The sequence below is a fragment of the Uloborus diversus genome, chromosome 10 (genome assembly GCF_026930045.1).
Source record: "Uloborus diversus isolate 005 chromosome 10, Udiv.v.3.1, whole genome shotgun sequence".
In the NCBI taxonomy this organism is placed as follows: Eukaryota; Metazoa; Arthropoda; class Arachnida; order Araneae; family Uloboridae; genus Uloborus; species Uloborus diversus.
In genome coordinates, this window is record NC_072740.1 from 26,999,558 (window position 1) to 27,022,035 (window position 22,478).

Consider the following 22,478-nt stretch of genomic DNA (forward strand, 5'->3'; position numbering starts at 1 on the left):
ATATTGTTCAACTTTCGCTTGTTTACGCTTTTTTTTTTTTGGTTCTATAGAAATTATTTGACATTATAATATGAGGCAGTGAGAAGCAAAGGGATGTAAGTGGACTTCTTCAAGTTTTGAGTAAAACGCTTTTAAAGTTCGGACCGTAGGTAGATTTTCATTGAAATTTTTTTCTAAATCATACTGCATAGCAGCACCTACCAGGACTATTAGTACCATCTCGTGCCCAATGCAGAGGAGAGGTTCTCCTACTAGTTATACAGGTTAACTCCAAATTTTTCATTTTTGCATTTACATCCCTTTGCTTCTCACTGCCTCATACGTATTTATTCCATAGAAATTGTTCCGTTGTTGAAGAAAAATGTAATCTTGTAAAATTTTTTACTAAATTTCCAGGACTGGTTGAACTTCAAGGCATTTGAGGCACCCCTAGAAACTGTTCAAATGAAGGGAAATTCTATAAAGTCTGTTTTTTATTCATTAGCACAAGATAAGAGGGTGAGAGCAATGAAATTTTAATTTTCGAAAAATGCCCTATAGCTAAGACCCACCCTAATGTATACATGTTAACGTGAAAGTCCGAAATATGGTAAATGTCAACGTTCTATATTGTCGTCTCAGGAGCAACAGAACACGCGCTTCGATCCAAAAATGCTCATCTTCAGCTGATACGTTGACTCGTATATATAGGGGCCTTAGGTTTAGAGAGCGATTAGACTCAAATAATCAGGGCTCAGTTACACGGCTTTTATTATGGAAGATGAAGAATAACTAAATGTTGTAGGAGGTTTAGAAAACGTTGACCCAGTTGCATCTACTTTTTAGAAATTTTGTGAAGTTTGTTGGAAAGTTTACGGAATTTTGTTATTGTAAAAAAGGAATGAGCTCAGGTTTACAGGGATAACTGTTCATGCGAGAGAAGAAGGAGCTAATGTTGAGAGTAAAAAATTAAAAAATTAAACGCACCAAAAAGTTTTGTAAGTAACCAAAAATTTTGGATCCTTTGCTTTACGGATGGTGTTATCCTAATAAAATTATTCAATTTCCAAAACTGATAAAAAGATGACTGTTCTCAGTCAGTAATTTCGGAGACAATAACTAGGCATGCACAGGCATACACATTTTTAAGAATTTTAAATCTTCCTTAAAACAAATATGTGTGACTCAAACCTCTTGTAAAATGTATTTTTCTTTGAAATAAGGTTTTCCAATGAACACACGTCCTTATTTGGCTCTAGTTAGTTCTACAATGATTTTAAATAGGAAAAACAACTTTGGGCCAAAATAACCCAAACGTAAGGGTAACATTGGCCCAAATAAAAAAGAATCAACGGGGTAATGATACTGTGAAACAAAGTGATCAGTATTAAAAAATTAAATTAATAGAACTCTAACTGCGTAAAAAAATGTTTCCACAGCTTGAAAATTTGAATAGTTACAAAATTATTGAGAAAAAATGAGAAAAATTCCAAACTGTGGGCCAAAGTAGACCGCGTTTACGGTACTAAATTTGAATAAGTTGAGACACTCTGTATATTAAATTTAAATGTAGCATTCTTACTTCTCTCTCTCTCTCTCTCTTTTACAATCAAAGTGCATTCTGCTCGATTTAAAACTCAGTTTGAAAAATCATAGTGCATATCTCTATAACTTGAGTTTCTTAAGAATGCTTTAAATTATGTATTTCAAACGTCATGGGAAATGCTGTTTTGTTTTTAAATTTTATATATGTAATACTACGGCAGACGTTATGTAGTTAAGCATTAAATAAACCACACCATATTTTTCGAAATGCAGAGTTTAAAAATGTATCTCTGTCTTTTTTTGTGTGTGTGCAACGGAATTGAAGGTTTCATAACTATCTTAAGTTTTGATTTAATAGACAGAAACTTACTGGTTAAAATATTCCTAATTGGCTTCAACTAACTACTTCGCAAGATTAATCCTTATCTAGTGACATTTTTCTCAAGTGACGCCATTTTCATCGTTCTGCATATAAAATTAATTATAGAACTTCCGTCATTAACTCTGACTTTAGGAAAAAGTTTCACCTTACAACTGTTTTCACGACTACCTATTTTAAACAGATATGAATGAAAAAAATGAAGAATATTTTTATTTTTTGAATCCGAAACGTTTCACAGTTTGATATTTTTCATATTTAATATTACTTAAAAAATAGAATTGTTTCTAAAATAGCTACACGAATACATCTACATTTGCACCGACTACAGTATCGACGAAAACGATAAAATAAAACTCAATTTAACTTTTAGCTTTTAACACTTTAGATTTTTCTTGCAATGCAGAATTCCAGGATTACAGGGGGTGCATATAGGACTAATGCTATTTGAGAAAGATGTATGATATACTGTTACAAAAAAGAAAAAAAATCAGAGACGTTCCTGGAGAATAATGGGCAGCTAATGTACCTAATTTCTGCTAGTAACATATCTGGTAAAAAAACAGGAAAGTTTCCTGTGAAAAGTCAGTAACCTTCCTGAAATGAACCTGGAAGCTTTCTGAAGAATTCAGAAACCTCCCAATAAAAGTCTGTCACGTTTTTGGAATAAAGCATGAACCTTTCCAAGAAAACTTACATTATATTTATAGTAATTACTTGGTGCCATCCTGATTTACCTTAAAAGCTCATAAAGCATTTTGGAAATATGGCCAAAGGTTACCGAGCACTTGCAAAAGCTGCAGTATCCAGAGAGAGACTGAATTTCACCCTCATTTGGAGTTTAGTCAATCTGGACAGGTCTTAGTAGGGCTGAAGGCGAACCCGTAATCAACTCGCTGAGTATATTTTGACACGGGTAGCTAAAATATTTTTTGCAGCAGCTAGAAGTCTGCTTTAATATAACTCGCAGAAATCCAGGAAACAGTTTCGTTAAGCTACTTGATTTTCACAGGAAACTGGGGGAAACTCTTGAAATCCTGGAGCTTTACCTGCAAGCGATCAGTGACGTTTCGGAATTTTCATACAGTGTAAAGAATATTTTGCTTTCTACGAGCACCATTTCTAGCCAAAAATTCTCACATAGCTTTGTCATATGTGATATTTTTGTCAAATTTGTTATAAAGGTTGGCATAAACTTTTTTTTTTTTTTTTGACTTTTCCTTTTCACCAAAGAAAAGTTTTATAATTCCGATGCAAATGTATGATATTTTTATAGATGTTTGCTTTTTTACGCTATTTCACCTAACAACGACAGTGTATTGAATATACAAAAATTACACAATTCAAAATAAAACATACGAGGGCAAATCAAAAAGTCTTTGCGCCTATTTTTTATTTGCCAAAAATAGGTACATACAGGTATTTACAAATATACGTAGCGTACTACGTACCTTACATTATTCATCCACATTGTCACTACACCGGTTCAGACATTTGTCCTATCGCAGCTCTAAATTAGAGATCACCCTGTCGTAAAATTCTTCCGGCTGCCTGTGGAATCACCGTCGGACCGCGTTCTTGGCTTCTGTCCTGCCAGAAACTTCTTCAGTGGACCGAAATCGTAAAAATCACCAGGTGCAAGGTCTGGACTGCAAGTGAATTTCCCTGTGAATTACAATGGGCTTTTGTACCTTGCTTCATACAAAACGAACAACACTTCACTGCTCATAAGCTGTGGACGTCTAAAGAACAACCTTCATCTTACATGACTGATAGCAGCTCCGCTCATTGGAGCAAAAGGTAGATACGGCTGGTACGGTTTAAGGAACTGTCACTCCTGCGAATGTATATATTTGCTTTGTATTCACAGACGCATTTTGGCTTAAAAAAAATAGGCGCAAAGACTTTTTGATTTGCCCTCGTATTTTTCAGTTAAAGATCAATTTGATTGACAAAACTTATGGCACAACAAAGCAGAAAACTGAACTGAAATAGATTGATTCACAGAAAGTAAGAAAATATTTCAATGGCTGCAAACGTATTGGTATAAATGCTCAAAGCATAATAAAATTTGCTTCATATTTGATTCATTCGATGAATACTTCCGAACCGTTCACAACTTTCCCACTTTTTTCACTAAAAAATCATTATTTCTTTTAAAAAGAAAACTTATATGTTTTCGGCGATGCATTGGAATGATTTTTGTACATAAATGTTATCACTATAGATTACATGAGGACAGAGTTAAATTTAGTTATTACGGATCTCTTTTTTTTTCAATTCAATTGGCAACTCAGAAAAAATACATTGAACTGCATCCTCAAGTTCTTGAACTGCAGTTTTGAAGGTTCACTGATTAGCTAGGCTATTTTAAGCATAAATCAAATACCTTTTTTTTTTGACAGACAGTATAAGTCTCGTCTTCGATATTTATAATTTGTACTTAAAGGCTCATTAATTTTTTGAGTGTAATGTGTGTAACAAATGATTTTTTATTGATGAGTCCTTCTAAGTTTTACGTAGGCAATTATGTACAATAATTCTCTGAACAAGTTTTGCAAACCTTTAAACCGTAATTTCTAACTGGCTTTTAAAAAGATTTTTAAAGTTATAATAATAAAAATATCTTCACAATTTGTTCCTTGGTGGTTGATGGTTCCACATCTACACGCCAACATCATTCTCATTTCCGTGTTTCTCTCTTTTGTTTTCTTTCTCCAACATCTTTTCTTTAAAAATATTTATTTATTTATTGCGATAATGCTGCAGAAGCACTAAAAATATAACTCAAGAACTTCACAATAAAGTTAAGCTGCCGATTTTTGCGAGTTATTAATTTGAAAAAAAGTAGTAATTGATTCAGAGACTGCAGATAGCTACAACAGTTATGTCTTGCCAGTTATATGAAGCACTATCTCCCCCTCCCCCTCCATCTCAGTGCTCTTTATTATAGAAAGCAAAGCAAAGTACTAGCAAGCAAAGAAGCAAAGTAGTATGTGAAGCTTCGTTGTGTGGGAAAATGTTTTTAAAAATAAATTAAAATTATTTAACTCTAACAAAAGCAAAAAAAAGATAAAAAATAAAACTCAAAAATTCTATTCATACTTTTGCCGTGTGAAACCCTACTTTTAAAAAACTATTTTTCTTTACCTATAAGATATTTTTTCTTCAGAAATAACTTTTTTCTCTTCTGTCTTTCTTTTTCTTTCTACTTTTTTAATTTCTTTTTTTTCTTTTGCAATTCATTGTTGATTTAATTTCGTTTTCTATATTTTGTAATTAGTATTTCATTTTGTTCATAGTAAAGGGCTTGAAGAAAGTGATAATAGCTCATGAGCTTAAGAATAATAAACTCTGTTTTTTTTTTTTAACTTTTGAAAAAGTTTTCTTGCTAAAATTAAATGGATCGCCAAACTCTTCCGTTATTCATTTAAGTGTTGCTGGAGCCTTCGGAAAGTTTTAACTTTTACGGAAATGTAACTCCCAAAAGAAAGTTTTACTTTACCATATTTGCATTTATATCCTGATTCATACCTCAGAAAAGCACGAGGTAAAATATGAAACTTTCTCCTCAAAAATCCCCATTCTGATCTTTTTTAAGAACATTGTTCCATTTATATGCAGAATTAAAGAGAGGAATTTAAATGGGCAAAAATGGATGTCTTCTTTTCCCGTTCTTAAAACTCATATTTCTATATTTGCAACATCACTACATATAACGATTTCTAATGGCATTTTAATGCTTTGTCTGCTACAGTTTTTTGTTTCTATAAAAATCAAAAGTTTTAAAAGAATATAAACCTAGAAGCAAAATCCCAGCCACCATATCAGTCATAAACAGCACTCTAGTTTCAAAGAGAAAGTTGAGTATTGCTGAAAGAGTACTTGCTGTCTGAAAGCCATAAAGCTCCCATTTACGCGCTTTTGTGCTTGCTCTTTCTTTCTTTCTTTTTCTTTTTTATATGTTAGAAAATGCTTTTCGTTTTGCTCTTTGCAAAAGCCTTTCGTCGATTTACTTTCTACCAGTAAAAGAAGTTGCGTATAAAGCTGAACTTGAATGTCATCACTGTCTCTTTCCTTTCTAAACAAAATTTGCATTTCTAAAATCATTTTAAGCAGCAAAAGTCCGGTGATTTATTCGGCTATTTATGCTCTACATTATTCTACTATTGCGATGATCTAACATTTGTGAGTTTGATTTAAGAATTTAGAGCATTTTTGTGTGGAGCGTGAGTGCCGCATATTGCTATTTACGAAGTACGTTTTAGCTTATAAAACCAGTTTAGATGAGATTTTTGCTCACACTAATTTGCGCTGAATAGTTTAGGGTGTCACATTCTCCTACGCAATAATGCAGTTATGCATTTTGGTCAAAGAAAAATTTTGAAATCTATGTATAAGAAAACATTAAAAGTTGAGGCTTACTGAATTAAGTGGAATTTAGCTATTAGAAATTTTAAAAATTGAGGTTGTTATTAAAATTTGTTACTTGAAGGAATTTCTTGTTGATTTATTTTATTTCACAAATGATGTCAATACTAATGCCCAAGGACCTTTCGTGGAGCGGGTAGGCATGCTGGCATAAAGGAGCTGCTCCTGTGAAAATGAGGCCCTTAAAAGGGTAGGACTTCAACTTTTGTCTTCTACCTATAAGTAACAGTACTATCTATCTTCACCTTCACAATTTAGGCTTAGTTCTGAAACAGAGGAAAAAATTTCGAGAACCCAGCACCCAAATCAATCGCTAACGACCAACCAAAGTGCTTTTGAACCCACTGATTTAACGATTACGTATACGGTGGGTTTTTTGGCGATGACGCTCGCCAAACACAGGATCATCCAAAATCCGTGAACTATACCTCATTCACTAGGCTACTCACCGCCACTGCATAAATTTTTTCTTTCTTTCTAGTGGCATATTGGTACCTCGATATGTCATCCAATCTTTCATGTGTCATCATTAGGTGCGGATGTTAAAGGCAGAGATAATTTTGACATCCAGTTTCCACTTGATTGAGGCACCTGGGTTCTCTTCGATGCGAAACTGAACTAGGGATTTTAATTTTGCCGAACGCACTCAACGCCAAAAGATTACGGAAAGAATCTCTTATACGCCGCATAATTATACGCGACATGGGCGCTGCCGATTTTCTATATCCCGAATCGAACCCAGGACCAAGATGTAGAAGACCAACGCCTTACCACCACGCCACCCAGCCGACATTTCACAAATTAACTTATTCGATAGTTTTGATAAGTTTTCTCAACTTAATGTAGACTCGATGATTTTCTTCCAACTTTCCAAGATTATTTTTTAACGGGAAAAATATTCCTACTGATGAAGTTTTTTTTAAAATTCATTATTGTTACAGGGTTAGCATAAAATAGTAGTCTGTATTAAAAATTTAGATTTCATGAACTATTACACTTAGCACTCACTATAAATGATACATAAAAATAAAGATGAACTGTGAAAGTTTTTTTTCCACTTACAAATGTTCGATGTGTGTGCCTTTCGTAACGCGACACACATCTATAACCGACATTTTGGAGTATTACACTGTCAATTTTTCGTAGCTACACAAATATGATCTTTCAGTTTTTGCAATGTTGTTGGCAATGGTGGTGTATATACATAGTCTTTGACGAAACCTCATTAAAAAAAATCACATGGAGTTAGGTTTGGGGATCTGGCTGGCTAACGCGTAAAGGGTAAATCATCACCTCACGGCCAATCCAGCATTGTGGAACGAACGTCAGTGGCGCAGCGAAGTGGGGGGGGATGGGGGTAAACCCCCAACCCAGAGGTCTTAGGTTTAACATTGTTTCCAATCCTAATACAGTAGTTAATACACTTGTAAGGACTTATGAGCAAAAAACCCTTCCAGAAGGAATTTCTGGCTGCGCTAGAGCGGAACGTGCACATTTAAGAAGTTACGCACGTTAAAAAAAAAAAAAAAAAAAAAAAAAAAAAAACTTTTACATATTGCCTTTATTTTGATGTATCATTTATAGCGGTAAGTGTAATAGTTTATGAAATATAAATTTTTAAAACCGGGATATCCTTTTATGCTAACCGTTATTGGAACTAAGCGTACGCAACCGCGTTGATCATCACAATATTTAATCCCAACATTTTTAACCAGAAATCTCCAAACCATTCACACAGCTAGAAATTCTGGAATACAGTACAACAACGTTTATCGAGACTAACTGGGACCAAAAGTCATCCGGAAAAACGAAAATCCGGATAATCCGTGTAATATGGGTAAAAAGCAAAACACATTCGCAAATAAGCAGACTTATCTTTTATTAAAGCAAAAACGATACCGTTTAGCAAAATTATATAAGATTGTTACACTCAAACTTCATCGCTTTAGTTTAGCTGCAGTGGTGTCGGACTAACACTCCAAATACGCCATATTAGTTATGTGATAACTAGAAACTATTACACTACTTATGCAGGAATTGTACATTTAATCACAATAAGGAGCGAATATTTGGCGCATTTATAGTTCAGTTCTTGAGATCATAACTTACAATTATTATTTGAGTCGATACATTTTTTTTTAACTGGACAAATTTGATCCGGATAAACCAGAGATCCGGATGATCGAGGTTCTACTGCACATTGAACCAATATTTTAGTGAAACGCAGGGCTACCCAGGAAAGTATCTCAAAGAGGATTGCGTTATAATCTATCTAATACCCAAAATCTAGTTCATCCATTACTGACGCATTAGAGGTAAAAAATAATAGCAAAATTAGGTTAAATATAGCTTCTAATTTTTAAACAATATTCTACGAAAAATTCCTGTTTTTTAATTTTTATAATGAAAGTACTGTGAACGTATTGAAGTGTTACAGTTTAAAAAAGTTTGTTGAAATAATGAGAAAGCTAATTAAAATCACTTTACCCAAGAACTTGATTTTAAAAGAAGATTTTCTATTAACCATTGAAAGTGTTTGTATGAAATAACAACGAAGGAATAAAGTTCTAGACTACGAATTTTGAATTGTAGCCACTAGCTACCAAAGTCATGAAAAATTGTAGCTGCTTTTTCAATTTTGGTAGCCATTTTTAATTATTAATTAAAGACTTTTTCTGTACTTGCTTTCTCCGTCATAATTTTCACACTTTGCTTCCGGTTGCCGGATTAAATTTCGCTCAGTTAAACTTAACACACTTCCACTTTTCAATTGTTGCCAGAAACAATGAAATAATAGTAACCATAAAACTAAAGTTTAGTTACTAAATTTCGCACATAAGTTTCAAGGCTAAACCTAAGCAAGCATACATTATAGGTTCTGGCAATTAAATTATATAAGCTAAATATAGGCCTTTAAAATAAATATTTTTAGTTATGTGAGATTCCTCGTGTGCTAACGGCACACTGCGTCAGGCCACTCCGCTGTAAAGACGTTTAGAACGGACTTTTAAAAGGGACGTGTGGTAACAGGCCGAGAGACGAAGATATGTGGCCAGCGGAAGAAAGGGGAGTGAGTTGTGGATTTTAGCCATTAAATTATTACATAAGCTAAATATAAGATATTAATACAAATGTATGCTTTTTCGTTTTAACTTTTTCGTACAAAAGTTTTTTCGTTTTAAATAATAAAACGAAAAAACTTTGAAATAAATAATTTAAAAAAATTCAAAATCTAAAGACTTTTTCATCAGCTTGATTTGCACTAAAAAGTATGAAATAAAATAAATATTTAATTTCTTGATTATAATGCTCAAAAATTACAGTTCATCTTAATATACTTATATTTACGTTAATGCTAAAGCAGTCAGTAAAATTTAAATTAAAAATTTGATAGGAGAAATAGGCGGTATAGTAAAAGCTGTTCGTACTAAACAATATACCGCCTGTTTCTTCTATCAAATAGCATTAACGTAAATTATAAGTATATTAAGATGAACTGTATTTTTTGAGCATTATAATCAAGAAATTAAATACTTATTTTATTTCATACTTTTTAGTGGGAATCAAGCTGATGAAAGTCTTTAGATTTTAAATTTTTTTTTAAATATTTTATTAAAAATGTATGTATTCACAGCAAAAAGGAAACACTTATTCTCTATTTGTAATATTAGCAACAAATTAAGAGATTATGATACACTACAAAAATCAAACCAAAAATCCAATGGATACTTATAGTTTTGAGTATAAAACGTGCAACGAAAGAAAATATTTCGCAAATGTTTGAGACATAACAATTGTATTTAGAAAAAACTGAATGAAAGTAATTATGAGAACAAATACTGCTCATCTTGGTTTATTTATGAGTCAGAAATTTTCGTCGCCTGAAACGTTGTTTTTTCAGAGAATTAGCAAAAGTAAATGGTCGTAAACGGAAAAACAAACTATTTACTAAAAAAAGGATAGTAAAAATGGACCATTTTAAAAGACGAATTGACTTAAACACCTCAGAAATTGTTGATTTTATTACTTTAAATGAATATATCTCAATGATATTCAAATGATACGTTTCCTTAGCCCTAAGGAGGGATCGACTAAGGTCCACTGACACGTTGAACGGACGGATATTTGAAGCGTGTTGCAGATTGCACGATATTATTTTAGCAAATAAAGAAACACATGGTCAACACTTTTCGCACTAGGACTACATTTTTTTTTTTTTTTTTGGTATTCATTTTCAGTGAAATGGCAGCCCGTTGGCAACTGGCGACTGCTAATCTAGAGCTTTATGAAAGACATAAATGAATCGAGTACATTTCTCTCGATGGTGAATTGATTAAAAAATGTGAAACTATTGGCGGATGAAATTTTATTGTGAAAAGTAATATCTTCATTATAAGTCATAATAATTTGTTTGAATAGCTAGAAAAATATTTTTTAAAAATGAGGATTGAAAAGAATTCGATGCTTTGATTGTATTTTACAGACATATCATAGGATAAAAATGTCATGCAAACAGTCCATGCAGCTAAAAAAAAAAAAAAAAAAAAAAAACAAATCAGAAGCCTTGCACTTTCTAAGCAACAACTTAAGTACCTTTTTCAGAAAGAAACATTTTTTTTTTGAAAAAGTCAAGTCTTGTGTAAATTCATTCACCAACGTTCTTTCATATTCCATTAATTGTTTTTCGTTCATAGCATAAACACTTTGAATCTTGGCAATGTATTATATATGTTTTATTCCCATTCTTCAGGTAAAAATCCTCTGCTTGTGAAGCCAGATAGTGAAGACGAGGATTTGTGGGAAAATACGAATCCAGATACTATACGACTAGAAGAGGGTTACAGAGGTCTCAAATTAAAACTTCCGATGAAAGCTGAAACGATAGTTAAACTCACTGAATATTTCAAGTCACGAAGGGTACGTAGTTGACTTTAGCTATTTATTCACTTATTTTTTAGAAGTCTAAATATCAAAATAGTTGGCTTGAAAGTTACTAGTCGTTAAAAAAAGCTGGTTTCATAATGTTTTTTTTTTGAATCTCCATATTGAATTATTATTTGACGCATTAGCATTTAGTGTTTTGTGCTAAGTTGAATGCCGTATGCGCATTTCAGAGATAAATTTACTAAATACAGAGATAAATTTACTAAGACTTTATGATTCACAGATCCAAATCGAACTTTTAGTGCAAGATATTAAAAAAGTCGCAATCGAATTTCATAGGATCTTCCGAATAGTTGAAAGCAAAAAACTAAACCAATACATTAAGAAATATTGGATTCACAGTTGTTGGAAACGATACTTCAAAACTGGATCAGTCGTAGTTTCGTTTATAAAATACATTAGTATCGTGAAAAGTTATGTTAGGGATAAACCTTTCATAAAGGATGTATATATTACAACAGCCCATAAGAAAACTATATCTTGTATTTGAGTAGGGTCATCAAAAGAAAGTAGCTTCCATTGTGTATGAAGATATAATAGATAATCATACTTATGTGAATGTAGAAGAATATTCCAAGGTAACTAATACTAAATAGTAAAGTGATGTAGTTTGAGAAATTGTATGTAAAAATCCAAATTTTGATTTAAAGATTTTTCTCATATCGAAACTACCACCAGGAACGCCGTCTCCGAAAGTGTTGTGGGGCTCAAACACCTTCAAAAACATTTATGGGACTGCTTATGACCGCATGCAAGCAGAAGAAACCAGAAAGAAATTGTGAGAAAAATCTGGATTTTTCTTCGCAATTTCTTTCTAAAACTAAGGCTTGCAGTAATAGATCAGAGTTTTACAAGACTGTTTTTGATTCGAAAGGATTAATTTTACACAGAAATATGGTGCTTGATATTTGTCAAAAATTTCTTGCTCTTAAACTACAGAAGATTAAGTACGCTTTTTTACCTTATAAGCGTGTTTATCGAATGGATTCTAGATGTGGTTTAATAACCATCGATTTCCATCTGCGCGTTTCTACGTATACTTTGTAGTCCAAAAAAGACCAATTTGCAGAATAACTCAATCTGCATCCCCACTACTTGAAAGAATGTTTTCAACTACTGATTAAATGGCACCATGCACAGTCCTCACCACCAATCTTCAGTACCCAACTTTGCCAGTATGGAGAGATGCCCATATTTACACCTGTGCCCATTTTTTCACCTTTTCCTCTATATACAATAAGTACGATAGTTTACCGCGGTGAGAAGATTTTAGACGCACCTACGCACCACTATGACACAAGAAAAATTGAATGACAAAACAATCATTCATGTCTGTAAACAAGAAAAGATGAACTGAACCTGGAAAAAGTGGAGCATATATTTTTATCACCCAATCGGCTATTCGTATAAATTTTTTATGAGTGAGAATTTAAGATGATACGGTGAAACATCGTTACAACGAATACCAATAAAAATAAATATTAATTTCAACGAAATAGGTTTGCAGTCTCGATTTAATTTCCATTACAATGAAATTCCTGTTACAACGAACAAAATTTGCGGTCTCTTGAAGTTCGGAGTAACAGGATTTTACTGTAAATATATAAGATAGTACCCCAAGAAATACTTAATTTAGTTCTTAAAATTTTAAAATCTTTCACTTACAGTTTTTAACTCCTAACGAGTAAAACAAAAGTTTGACATGCATTGTGTGTATCTGTGCTTCTGTTCGTGGCATTGTATCTCCTAAAAGGATAAACCTATTTTAATTTTTTCTTTTTTTTTGAAAGGGTACTTGATTGAGAGCATTCTTATCTTGGTTTGATAAATTCATTTCCCGTGGATCATATAGGGCCAAGTTATAGATTCATATACAGGGTGTTCCGTTTTAAAGTGCAAAACCTCTATTTTCGCAACCGTTAGTATTAGATGCGCATTTTCAATTGCAAAAATGCTCAAAATCAGACGCTGAGTTAAGATATTAAAAGTTTGAAGTAAAAATAAAACTGAATCAAAAAATACCAAATTTAACTGTTTATACGAGCCCCATGTACCCTAACTTATACTTAGGGAAATCATCTCCAAAGAAAAATAATTCCAAAACAAAATATTTGAAATTAGTACGACTAATACTCACCGATATATGATGTGGTTTTTCAAGTTGTTCAAGGTTTTGTAGTGCATTTTTGAGTATCACATCATTTGCATTTATTTTTGAATAGCTTTTGAATAGCAATGAAAAATATAAATACCTTTTTTTTTTAACTTTGAAAACTTGTCATTCTTATGAAAGGGCGATAAGTTGCAATCTCATCTTCTGTATGGTCCCTTAAAACTTTGAACTGGAATATCTCCTTGAGTTTTGGTCACACAAATGTCAAGTTTTTGGTGTCAGTAATAGTTTTCAATGGAGATTATAAGTATATAAAGTTAAATTTTGTATTTTTGACTCATTTTTATTTTTGCTTCAAACTTTCCATAACTTAAATCCGCATCTGATTTTGAACATTCTTGCAATTGGAAGTATGCATCTAGGACTAACAGTTGCGAAAATAGAGGTCTAGCAGGTTAAACGGAACTCCCTGTACATCCCCTGCCCGTTGTTATGTTCTGTGTTATGTATCGAAAACAGCGTTCTATAATCTACCAAAACAATCGATTATCTTCAATTTAATATATGTAGGGGAATGTGGGGCAAAGTGAAATTGTTAAGATAACTTACTTTTTCAAAAGGAGCAAATTGAAATTTGTTTTGAAAATTGCACTACATAAGGAAAGAACAATGTTTTTTCATAATAAAACTTGCGTTGAAACATTATTTCTTTTTCTTAGCAGAAAATTAGTATTTCCAAAAAAAAAAAAAAAAAAAATGGACATTTTTTACGTTTAAATTTATGGGGCAAAGTGAAAAGTAAAATATTTTTCTAACGAAATACTGTTTCCTTATGTAGTGCAATTTGTTTTGAAAATTGCACTACATAAGGAAAGAACAATGTTTTTTCATAATAAAACTTGCGTTAAAACATTATTTCTTTTTCTTAGCAGAAAATTAGTATTTCCAAAAAAAAAAAAAAAAAAAAAAAAAACGTGGACATTTTTTACGTTTAAATTTATGGGGCAAAGTGAAAAGTAAAATATTTTTCTAACGAAATACTTTTTATTTGATTGTGACAAATATTTTTGAACGAACGAACGAATGAATGAATGAATAAATAAATGTATAGATAATGAAACAATAAATGATTGAATAAATCAATTGATTAATATATGAGAAATAATAAATGAGAGAGTAAAGTAGTGAATGAATGAATAAGTGAACTATTAAATGAAGAAATAACAAATGAGTCAATTAGTAAATGAATACGTAAGTGACTTTATAATTGACTGATTAAGTGAATGAAATGAACTATTTCACTTTGCCCCATCCACTTTATCCCGCATACACTTCACTAATTGTACAAAACATTTAAAATAAAAATGAGCTTAATATTAAATAAATAAATACTGCACCGAATATTAGTAGATCCAAATTCATGTTTTAAATGCTGATATCAAAAACTTTATCATTTTATAATAACAAAACAAACTTTTGACTTACAGCAAAATATTACAATGATAGTATCAGTTTTTGAAAATTGCTTGCATTATCATACACTTTGATCTTCAGAAATAACTTTTTCATGACTATAATAGTCTACATGTGGTACTACATGGTTGAAATATTACTGGATCGGTGGCGCTAAAAACAAAGTGAAAATTTCACTCTTTCACTTTGCCCCACATTCCTCTACTATTCAAATTTTATGTGTGTTCCGGCTCGCAAGATTCACCTTGATAGAAAGTGCGACCTTCGGGTAAAAAAGATTGAGCACCACTGTTCCTAGCTATGATCCCTTTGGATCAGTTTTTTTTTTATTTATTATTAGTTTTTGTACTATATCAGTACAATATTGGGATTTTCTTTTGGTTTTGTATTTGGAGATTATTTATTTTTGATTCAGTTGAGCTTACTCAAATAACAAACTAAACCGTAACGTTTCTAAAACCTATGATTCTTACTCATGTTTTCTCGATAAAAATATAGTCTTAATGTATATTTTGATTTTTTGTTTACACTCTTCTTTATTGTAGAGAAACGCAAACAGTGGCAATAATATAAAGTAAAAGTTGATATTTTTATCAAGTGTTTATCTTAAAAACCAAACTTATTTTCTCGAAGGTTAAATTTTAAGATTTTACTTTCTTTTGTACATCTCCCCCTTTAACTCTGTGTTTCAACACCCATACTGAATTCCAAAATCTAGCACCACCCTGCTACAAACTTTTCTTCAAAATCCTTAAGAAGAAAGAATTGTCTTTCACCATCATTATAGTCGTCATTATTTTTATAACTACCTGTGATAAAATAACCATTATTGTAATTATTGTTTTCAATACCGTTGATATGAATGATTATTAATAGTTTATGATAGTCCTTTTTGAGATGAAGTTTAAACTCTGATCTTGAGTTTCTTTAGTTTGACAAACTGTGAAACTACATACAGGGAAACCTCGTTACAACGAATACCAATACGAAGACTTATCCGTTTCAATAAATTAGATTTGCAATTTTGATTTATTTTCCACTTCATTGCTTGAATTCCATTAACAACGAGATTCTACGAACAAAATTTGCAGTCCCTTGAAAATCGTTGTAACGGGATTTTACTGTATAGCAATCATAGTCAAAATACAAAGTTGTTCACCATAGATTGATTTTAAATATTTATTATAGATTGATTTTATAGATTGATATTTTTTATACTTATTATAGATTGATTTTAAATTTTTTTTTTTTTATAAAAAAAAAAAAAACTTTTAGGAAAAAGTTTACGATTCATCCAGTATCAATCAAAAATAGCTTACTTTACTAGTACCGTGAAACAATTTGTCTTGGAAATTTGCGTGTGTTACTTTCCTTCGTAAACTCTCACAAAAAAATAAAGTGACAAAGGTGTGTACTAAAACAAAAGGAAATAGGGACAAAATTAGTCTATGCAATCTCAGCATATAGTAAGAAAATAACTTTTCATTGTTGTTTCATACTAACCAATCTTTTAAATATTCTCAAATTGTCAATGCATAAAATATTTTATGTTGTAATTTTAAAAATGCATCTCTTGTCATGTTCTGAATATGAACTTTATTTAACATTTTCAGACTTTTCATCATTTTAAACGCAATTTTCCAACTATTACACATAAGTGAACATCATTTTTACAATCACATACACTATGTGACCAAAAGTATTGGGATACTTTCAAAAATTTGAAAGTGTCCCAATACTTTTGGTCATCTAGTGTACATATTCATCTTAAATTCTCGTATCCTTAAGTTTTAACTGTTATAATAGTGCTTTGGTGATAAATAAAGAAAAGTATACTTTTGCTTGTATACATGTGTGAACATTTTTTTTGTATTTCCGCAATTTGCGCTATTTGACGTTGTTATTTCTTATTTTATTTTTAATGCACGAAGGTATTAATTTAACTTAATTTTATTCCTTTTGATTTGAATTAATGCACTTTAGTTTTTTCCATTGTTTTTAAGTTCATTAGTAATTTGAAGTAATAATGAACTTAGTTATGGAAATCACATTTAGAAACTTTACTAGCATCTATAATATCAATATACAATCAGTTTTCATTTATATGCAAGTTAAAAAAACTCAGAATTTTTTCAGCCATAAACAATGAATTTATTTCCCATTGAAATGCTGCAGGCACGAAAATAAGCTGATCAATTACGTCCTCAACGCTTTCGCTAATGATTTACTGGATAATAATTAATGCTTTAATGTAGAGGTGCGAAATAATTGATGCTTCCATTTTAAGGTGCATATGAATTAAAGCTTAGTTAGTGAGAAATGTGTCACTAATTACTGAATATTTGCACTTTAACGAATGCAATTGTTTGGCTGGGCGTGTATTTAAGGACTTATATATTTCAATTTCTATGCATCAAGAAAAGATTGTCAATTTATTTTTATGGTTGTAGGGCTCGGGGCAAGAATGTGATATGCCACATTAGTTTTTTTCCGGTAGGCCAATTTTTGAAAAATTCTACAAATATTTTTTATATATGTATTATACATTCTACATTCTGCAATACTAAAGCCAGATACGTTTTCCTGACAATGACATAATCAATTGTCACGTTTACTTCAACTATCAAAGCAGCATTTAAAACAAAAATTTCATTTTTTCAAAAGTGTGGCTTATCACGTTCTTGCCCTTCAGTTTTTTTTTTCTTATTCTTCTTTCTTAAATTAAACATAATTCCTTGCTAAATTTCGTACGATGTTTTTTTTAAGTTAATGCATAAGTATTAGAGAATCTAGAACCCATTGTCTTCAAGGTTGTCAACACTGCTGTGTGCTCCCATTCTTCATTTGTTGCGTCTCACTTTTTAACCCTATTTTGACCAAGCGTTAGAAATTATTTTTTTTTCTCCCCGGAGCACATTTTACGTTTATCCAAAACGTATTGAGAGCCATGTACCTATATTTCTCCCTGTTGGTATTAAAAAGTTTTTGGCACATAGTATGATCTGGATCAAGGTCTTTTACTCTAATCTTGGTAGGGAAATGAAAAAGGGGGTACGAAAATATGAACATTATATTTGGCAACATAGCGGTTTCATGCTCTACGTAAAGTAAACTAAACATCAAAAAACGCTCAGATCATTCAGTTTACATCTTAATCTAAACTAATATTTGAAATACAGCTAAATAAACACATTCAAATAAATCGAAAAGAGTCTCAAGTTTGCAAAAATCAGAATCAGTGCTCCCAATCACGGTAACGCAGTGAACTAGACTTACGAAACTTAAACAAATAAAGTGTTCTTGACTGCAACCAGGAAAAATATCACCGGTGGCAACACCTAGTGTCAGACCAGCGAAACTTAGGAAGATGAAGTATGACTATTTACCACAATGTAAGTATGCTGATATAAGAATTCCTCCTGTTTCTCCTCAAGCAGAAATTAATCTTCCCGAGGTCACAAGTTTTGTTATTGAAGCCATACTATAATCTGACTTTGATAAGAAGAGACCGGATTTTGAGAAAGTTAATAAAGACATTGGAGTTAAAAGTAGTAATAGGAGAAATTGCTACATTTGCAGAGTTGAATAACCATATTACGAGCATTTGTTTTGAGTGACTTTAACATTTTCGAACTAGTCATTTTTCCGATTCACTGTGTCCCGAAATGGGAAGATGATTCATTATAAAAAGCGTAGGACAGTTTAGAATACTTCTAAATAATTTAAGACAAATAAGAGACTACTGTAGTCTAATCAAACAAACACAAAATCATATGGATCGCCGTACAGTAATGATACCAACTTTGTTGGGGAGACTGTCGTACCTTGACCATGGTTTACCTTGCGCCATGCACTTTAATCAACTAGCGCTTTTACCTATTGAGGAATCATGGTACTATGTCAGCCATGACAGTCTCTCCACCTGCCAGAGTGAGTTGTAGGTTGAAACTCCAGCTTTCATGTGGGCAGTGATTGTTTTGTGATTTGTGCAAACAAAAGTAAATAGTTCCAGTGTTACTTAAATGAAATTAGATTTTTAAAGACTAGTGTTACCCAAATGATTGACCATTGTATCTATTGCCTATCTCTCGGTAAAGTGTATTCAACATTTAGTCTTTACTTTTTGCGTAGCTGTTAGGTTAGGGTAGCCACTTCTGTATAAACATGCACCCTCGTGTAACACGAGGGTCGTGTGCCTTGAAACAAAGCTCCATTTTGTACCTTGAATCACTGGATCAAGGTACAATAAGTTGTAGTGTGATTTTTTTTTTTTTTTTTTTTTTTTTTTTTTTTAAGTAGGATTTCATCATGCCTCGAAGTAAAACAGGAATCAAGAGAGATCCAGTAGAGGTTGAGGCATTGCAAAATGATATTGAAGCAGTAAGAAGTAATGATCCTGACAAAAAAATGATTTTTAGAGAGGCCGGAAAAGTATTCAAAGTGAGCAGGTCAACCATTATTAAGCATTTAAGAAAGTTGAATGAAAGTGGGTCCAATAAACTTGAATACAACGTAAGTTATGCAGTTAAGCAAGTACAAGAGGTCTGTCTCAAGGTACACGAGCATCATGTACCATGGACCAAATTACATAAAATTTGTGAAAAATATACAAAAACAGAAAAATATTTTTTTATAATCCGAAATATTTTTTTACTTATGCAAAAAGGCTTGAAATTAAGCTTTTATAACTAAAAGCCATAAAAATCACACATTCTTTTTTTGAAAACGAAAAAGTTTTAGAAGTGGTTCAAGGTACAATAGTCTCCCCTAAGCATTATTGCTCTTTCTCAACCTGTTTTCCTCGCCGCCCCTATTTTAAGAAATGTAATCATTTAATTCTTTATTCTTCCGAATTTCTCTTATCAGAGCCAAACTATACATGAATCAAAGGTATCGTGGTCATAAAATAGCAAAAAAAAAAACACGAAGAAAACACGTTGCAACTGCTTTTCGTCCACCTTAGTAAAAAAAACACAATATTTCTCAATGCGAAAAAAATTTCTCAGCACAAATCAGGTTACAAAGCTCAGTTAAGTGAATTTTTAATTTAGTTAAAAATTTGGTATGCTGAAATTGAAATGATAATGTTTTTTCTCTCTTTTCTTTTACCTTTTAAGGCTGATTTGATACTGAATAACCCAAATTCAAAAAAATTACCAAAACTTATAGTTGATAACACGAACAATAAGAATTTCAGTCAAAATCAGAAAACAAGTTGACGAACGTAATTTTGTTTTCTATGCGCTGACTTAATTTATAAAATAAGTGAATTATTTAATCAAAGCAATATTAGGTCTTTTATTTCGCTTAATTACTGACATTTTGTCAGATTTCATTTTAATACCTAAAAATAGAAAGTAATTATTGTGTAAATAAAGTGAAGTGATAAACGTTCCTGTTAGGCTACATAAAGACAGAATAATTTGACTATGGTTATTTATAATGAAATTCTAGAGTCGCTTCCAGGATCAGCCGGCTTAACAACTTGAAGCTTGTCGTAACAGGAGATTGTCAGACATTAATTGAAATTCCTTTCAAGCGGCTTAGCTAAAGCGCCTTGTTTTCTCTTCACAATTTCAATTTTGAGCGGACAGATTTACCTGGAAAGAATATGGAAAGAATTTATAATTGAGGGAAAGATTATCCTGGATATTTGGTGAAAGGTAAAAGGGTTTCTATGCGTGTGCTGCACTACTTTTGTTGAAATTATAAAAGGAAGACTGCAGCAATACATAAAGTTTAATGTAGTTTTGAAATCGTATATATTTGTGTGTGTGTGTGTGTGTGTCTCTGTATATATTTACATACAATATATTTCTTTCTTATTTTTTTTAATGTTTAGAATGCAACTCATAATAATTTAATATTTATAATGCATATAAGAAGTTTTCCCTACATACAATCTATATATGTAAAAAAAAAGGCGCTAAAAAGGAGCTGTCTAAAAAAAAATGAACTTACCTAACAATACTGCCGTGTGCAGGTAAACGGCAGTATCTGCAGAAATGTGTTTTCGAGATATTTGAAGAAATGTGTGGTGGATTCAATACTAACAATAGGAAAATGCTGGAATAAGACCTTTTATTCGCTCCTTTTTTCAGCGGAAAACAAATAAGCGAGCTTGTACGATAAAGATAATGTGCAACAGATGACAAAAATGCAAAAAAATGAAAAATGAAAACATTGCAGTTACTGCCCTTTACCTGCACACGGCAGAATATACCTAAGGATATCATTGAGGGAGTGATAACAAAATTAAAGCAAATTAATCATTTAGTAGGTGGAAAAGTCAAAAATCAATAAAGGTTTTAATACACTGCTTAGCCACCTCTATCGTGAATATACGAGACGATACACAAGCTCTGAGGCATGACAGCCTAGTACGATGTCCTATGTCATTTTTGTGCCACAGTTACTGTAACATGCGATTGATTCAATTTAACTTGTAGGCTGTCCACGGTGTACGAGTAGATATGAGAACACATGCACGTACGTGACACAGTGTATGTATTCCTCAGTGCATGGTTTTAACCTGTTAAATTAAAGAAGACAAAGAAGGCGTCATGTAACAGTATTTTAAAATTTCTGAACTAAGCGTTGAACATCCAAGTGTTTCGCTAACATTTAGATCTCGAGTTTTCTTGAGAGTTGCAATAAGCGTTATTATATACTTAGCATTTTATCTATTTCATGAAAGCAACAAAAACAAACAATATTCATGCAATACATTTACTAACTCCGTATACTTTAATACAATAGTTTCTTTACAAATTAAACATTACTTTTTTTTTTTTTTCACAAACCGTAAAATCCAAACTTCCAACAAGGTTTTTCGTTGAGATAGGCCACTCTTCACCAAAAAATGGTAGCCATTCAAGTTTTCAAAACTACTTTGGTGTATCGTAAATTCAATCGAAAAACATAGCTCTTTCCTATTTCCTCTTCTTAATGAAATCTCGAATCCAATCTCTTTTACGGAACATACTAAGCTAAATTAAATCACCTAACTTTCTATGGTCTTCATAATTTGTACTTCTACAATTCGCTTTAAAGCAAGATTTAGTGTAAAAAACCCATCTGTTGTGCTTCTTCTGTCTTGAAAACTTACATCTTCATTCCAAGCTCTAATTGGAGAAAATCATCGAATTAGTAATCAAATAAATGACTTGATATAGTAATGAAGAACGACTTTGTCTAAACCGGTCGAGAGACTTATTAACAAGATCCGTTGCTGATTTCTTTATTTATTGTTGGTTTTAAAGTATTCTTTTTTTGATAATACTAAAAGCTTGAAACATTCTGTACGAAATGTCTCCATTTGTCAAAATAATGATGATGGTAGAGTAGAAGATTTTGAAGGAAGACTTTGCAATCTTGGCAATGTAGTCATGATGAACAGTGCTCGCCTCGTATCTTTAAATTTGACCATTATGTATACACGTTACAGTATTAGAACGAAATCAACTTGACTTTGTCGTTGTTCAAAGTAGAAAAGTACTTGCGAGAAAAAACCTCAAAACTATGCTTTGGACAATTACCTTTCATATGCTCTTAAGGACTGTTATCCGCATTGTAATGCGAGGGATTTTGTGCAGTTTTTAATTGAGTTCTTTT

The 22,478-nt window shown here is 31.9% G+C and overlaps 1 protein-coding gene across 1 annotated transcript in view; it reads left to right on the forward strand.

The window, feature by feature from the left end:
- The window catches only part of LOC129231391 (serine/threonine-protein phosphatase with EF-hands 2-like), a 162,996-nt gene that overhangs the window by 56,535 nt on the left and 83,983 nt on the right, over positions 1–22,478 (forward strand). Inside the window, exon 4 of the mRNA XM_054865694.1 lies at positions 11,085–11,251. Coding sequence (XP_054721669.1) covers positions 11,085–11,251 — 167 coding nt within the window. The remainder of the gene's footprint in view (positions 1–11,084; positions 11,252–22,478) is intronic.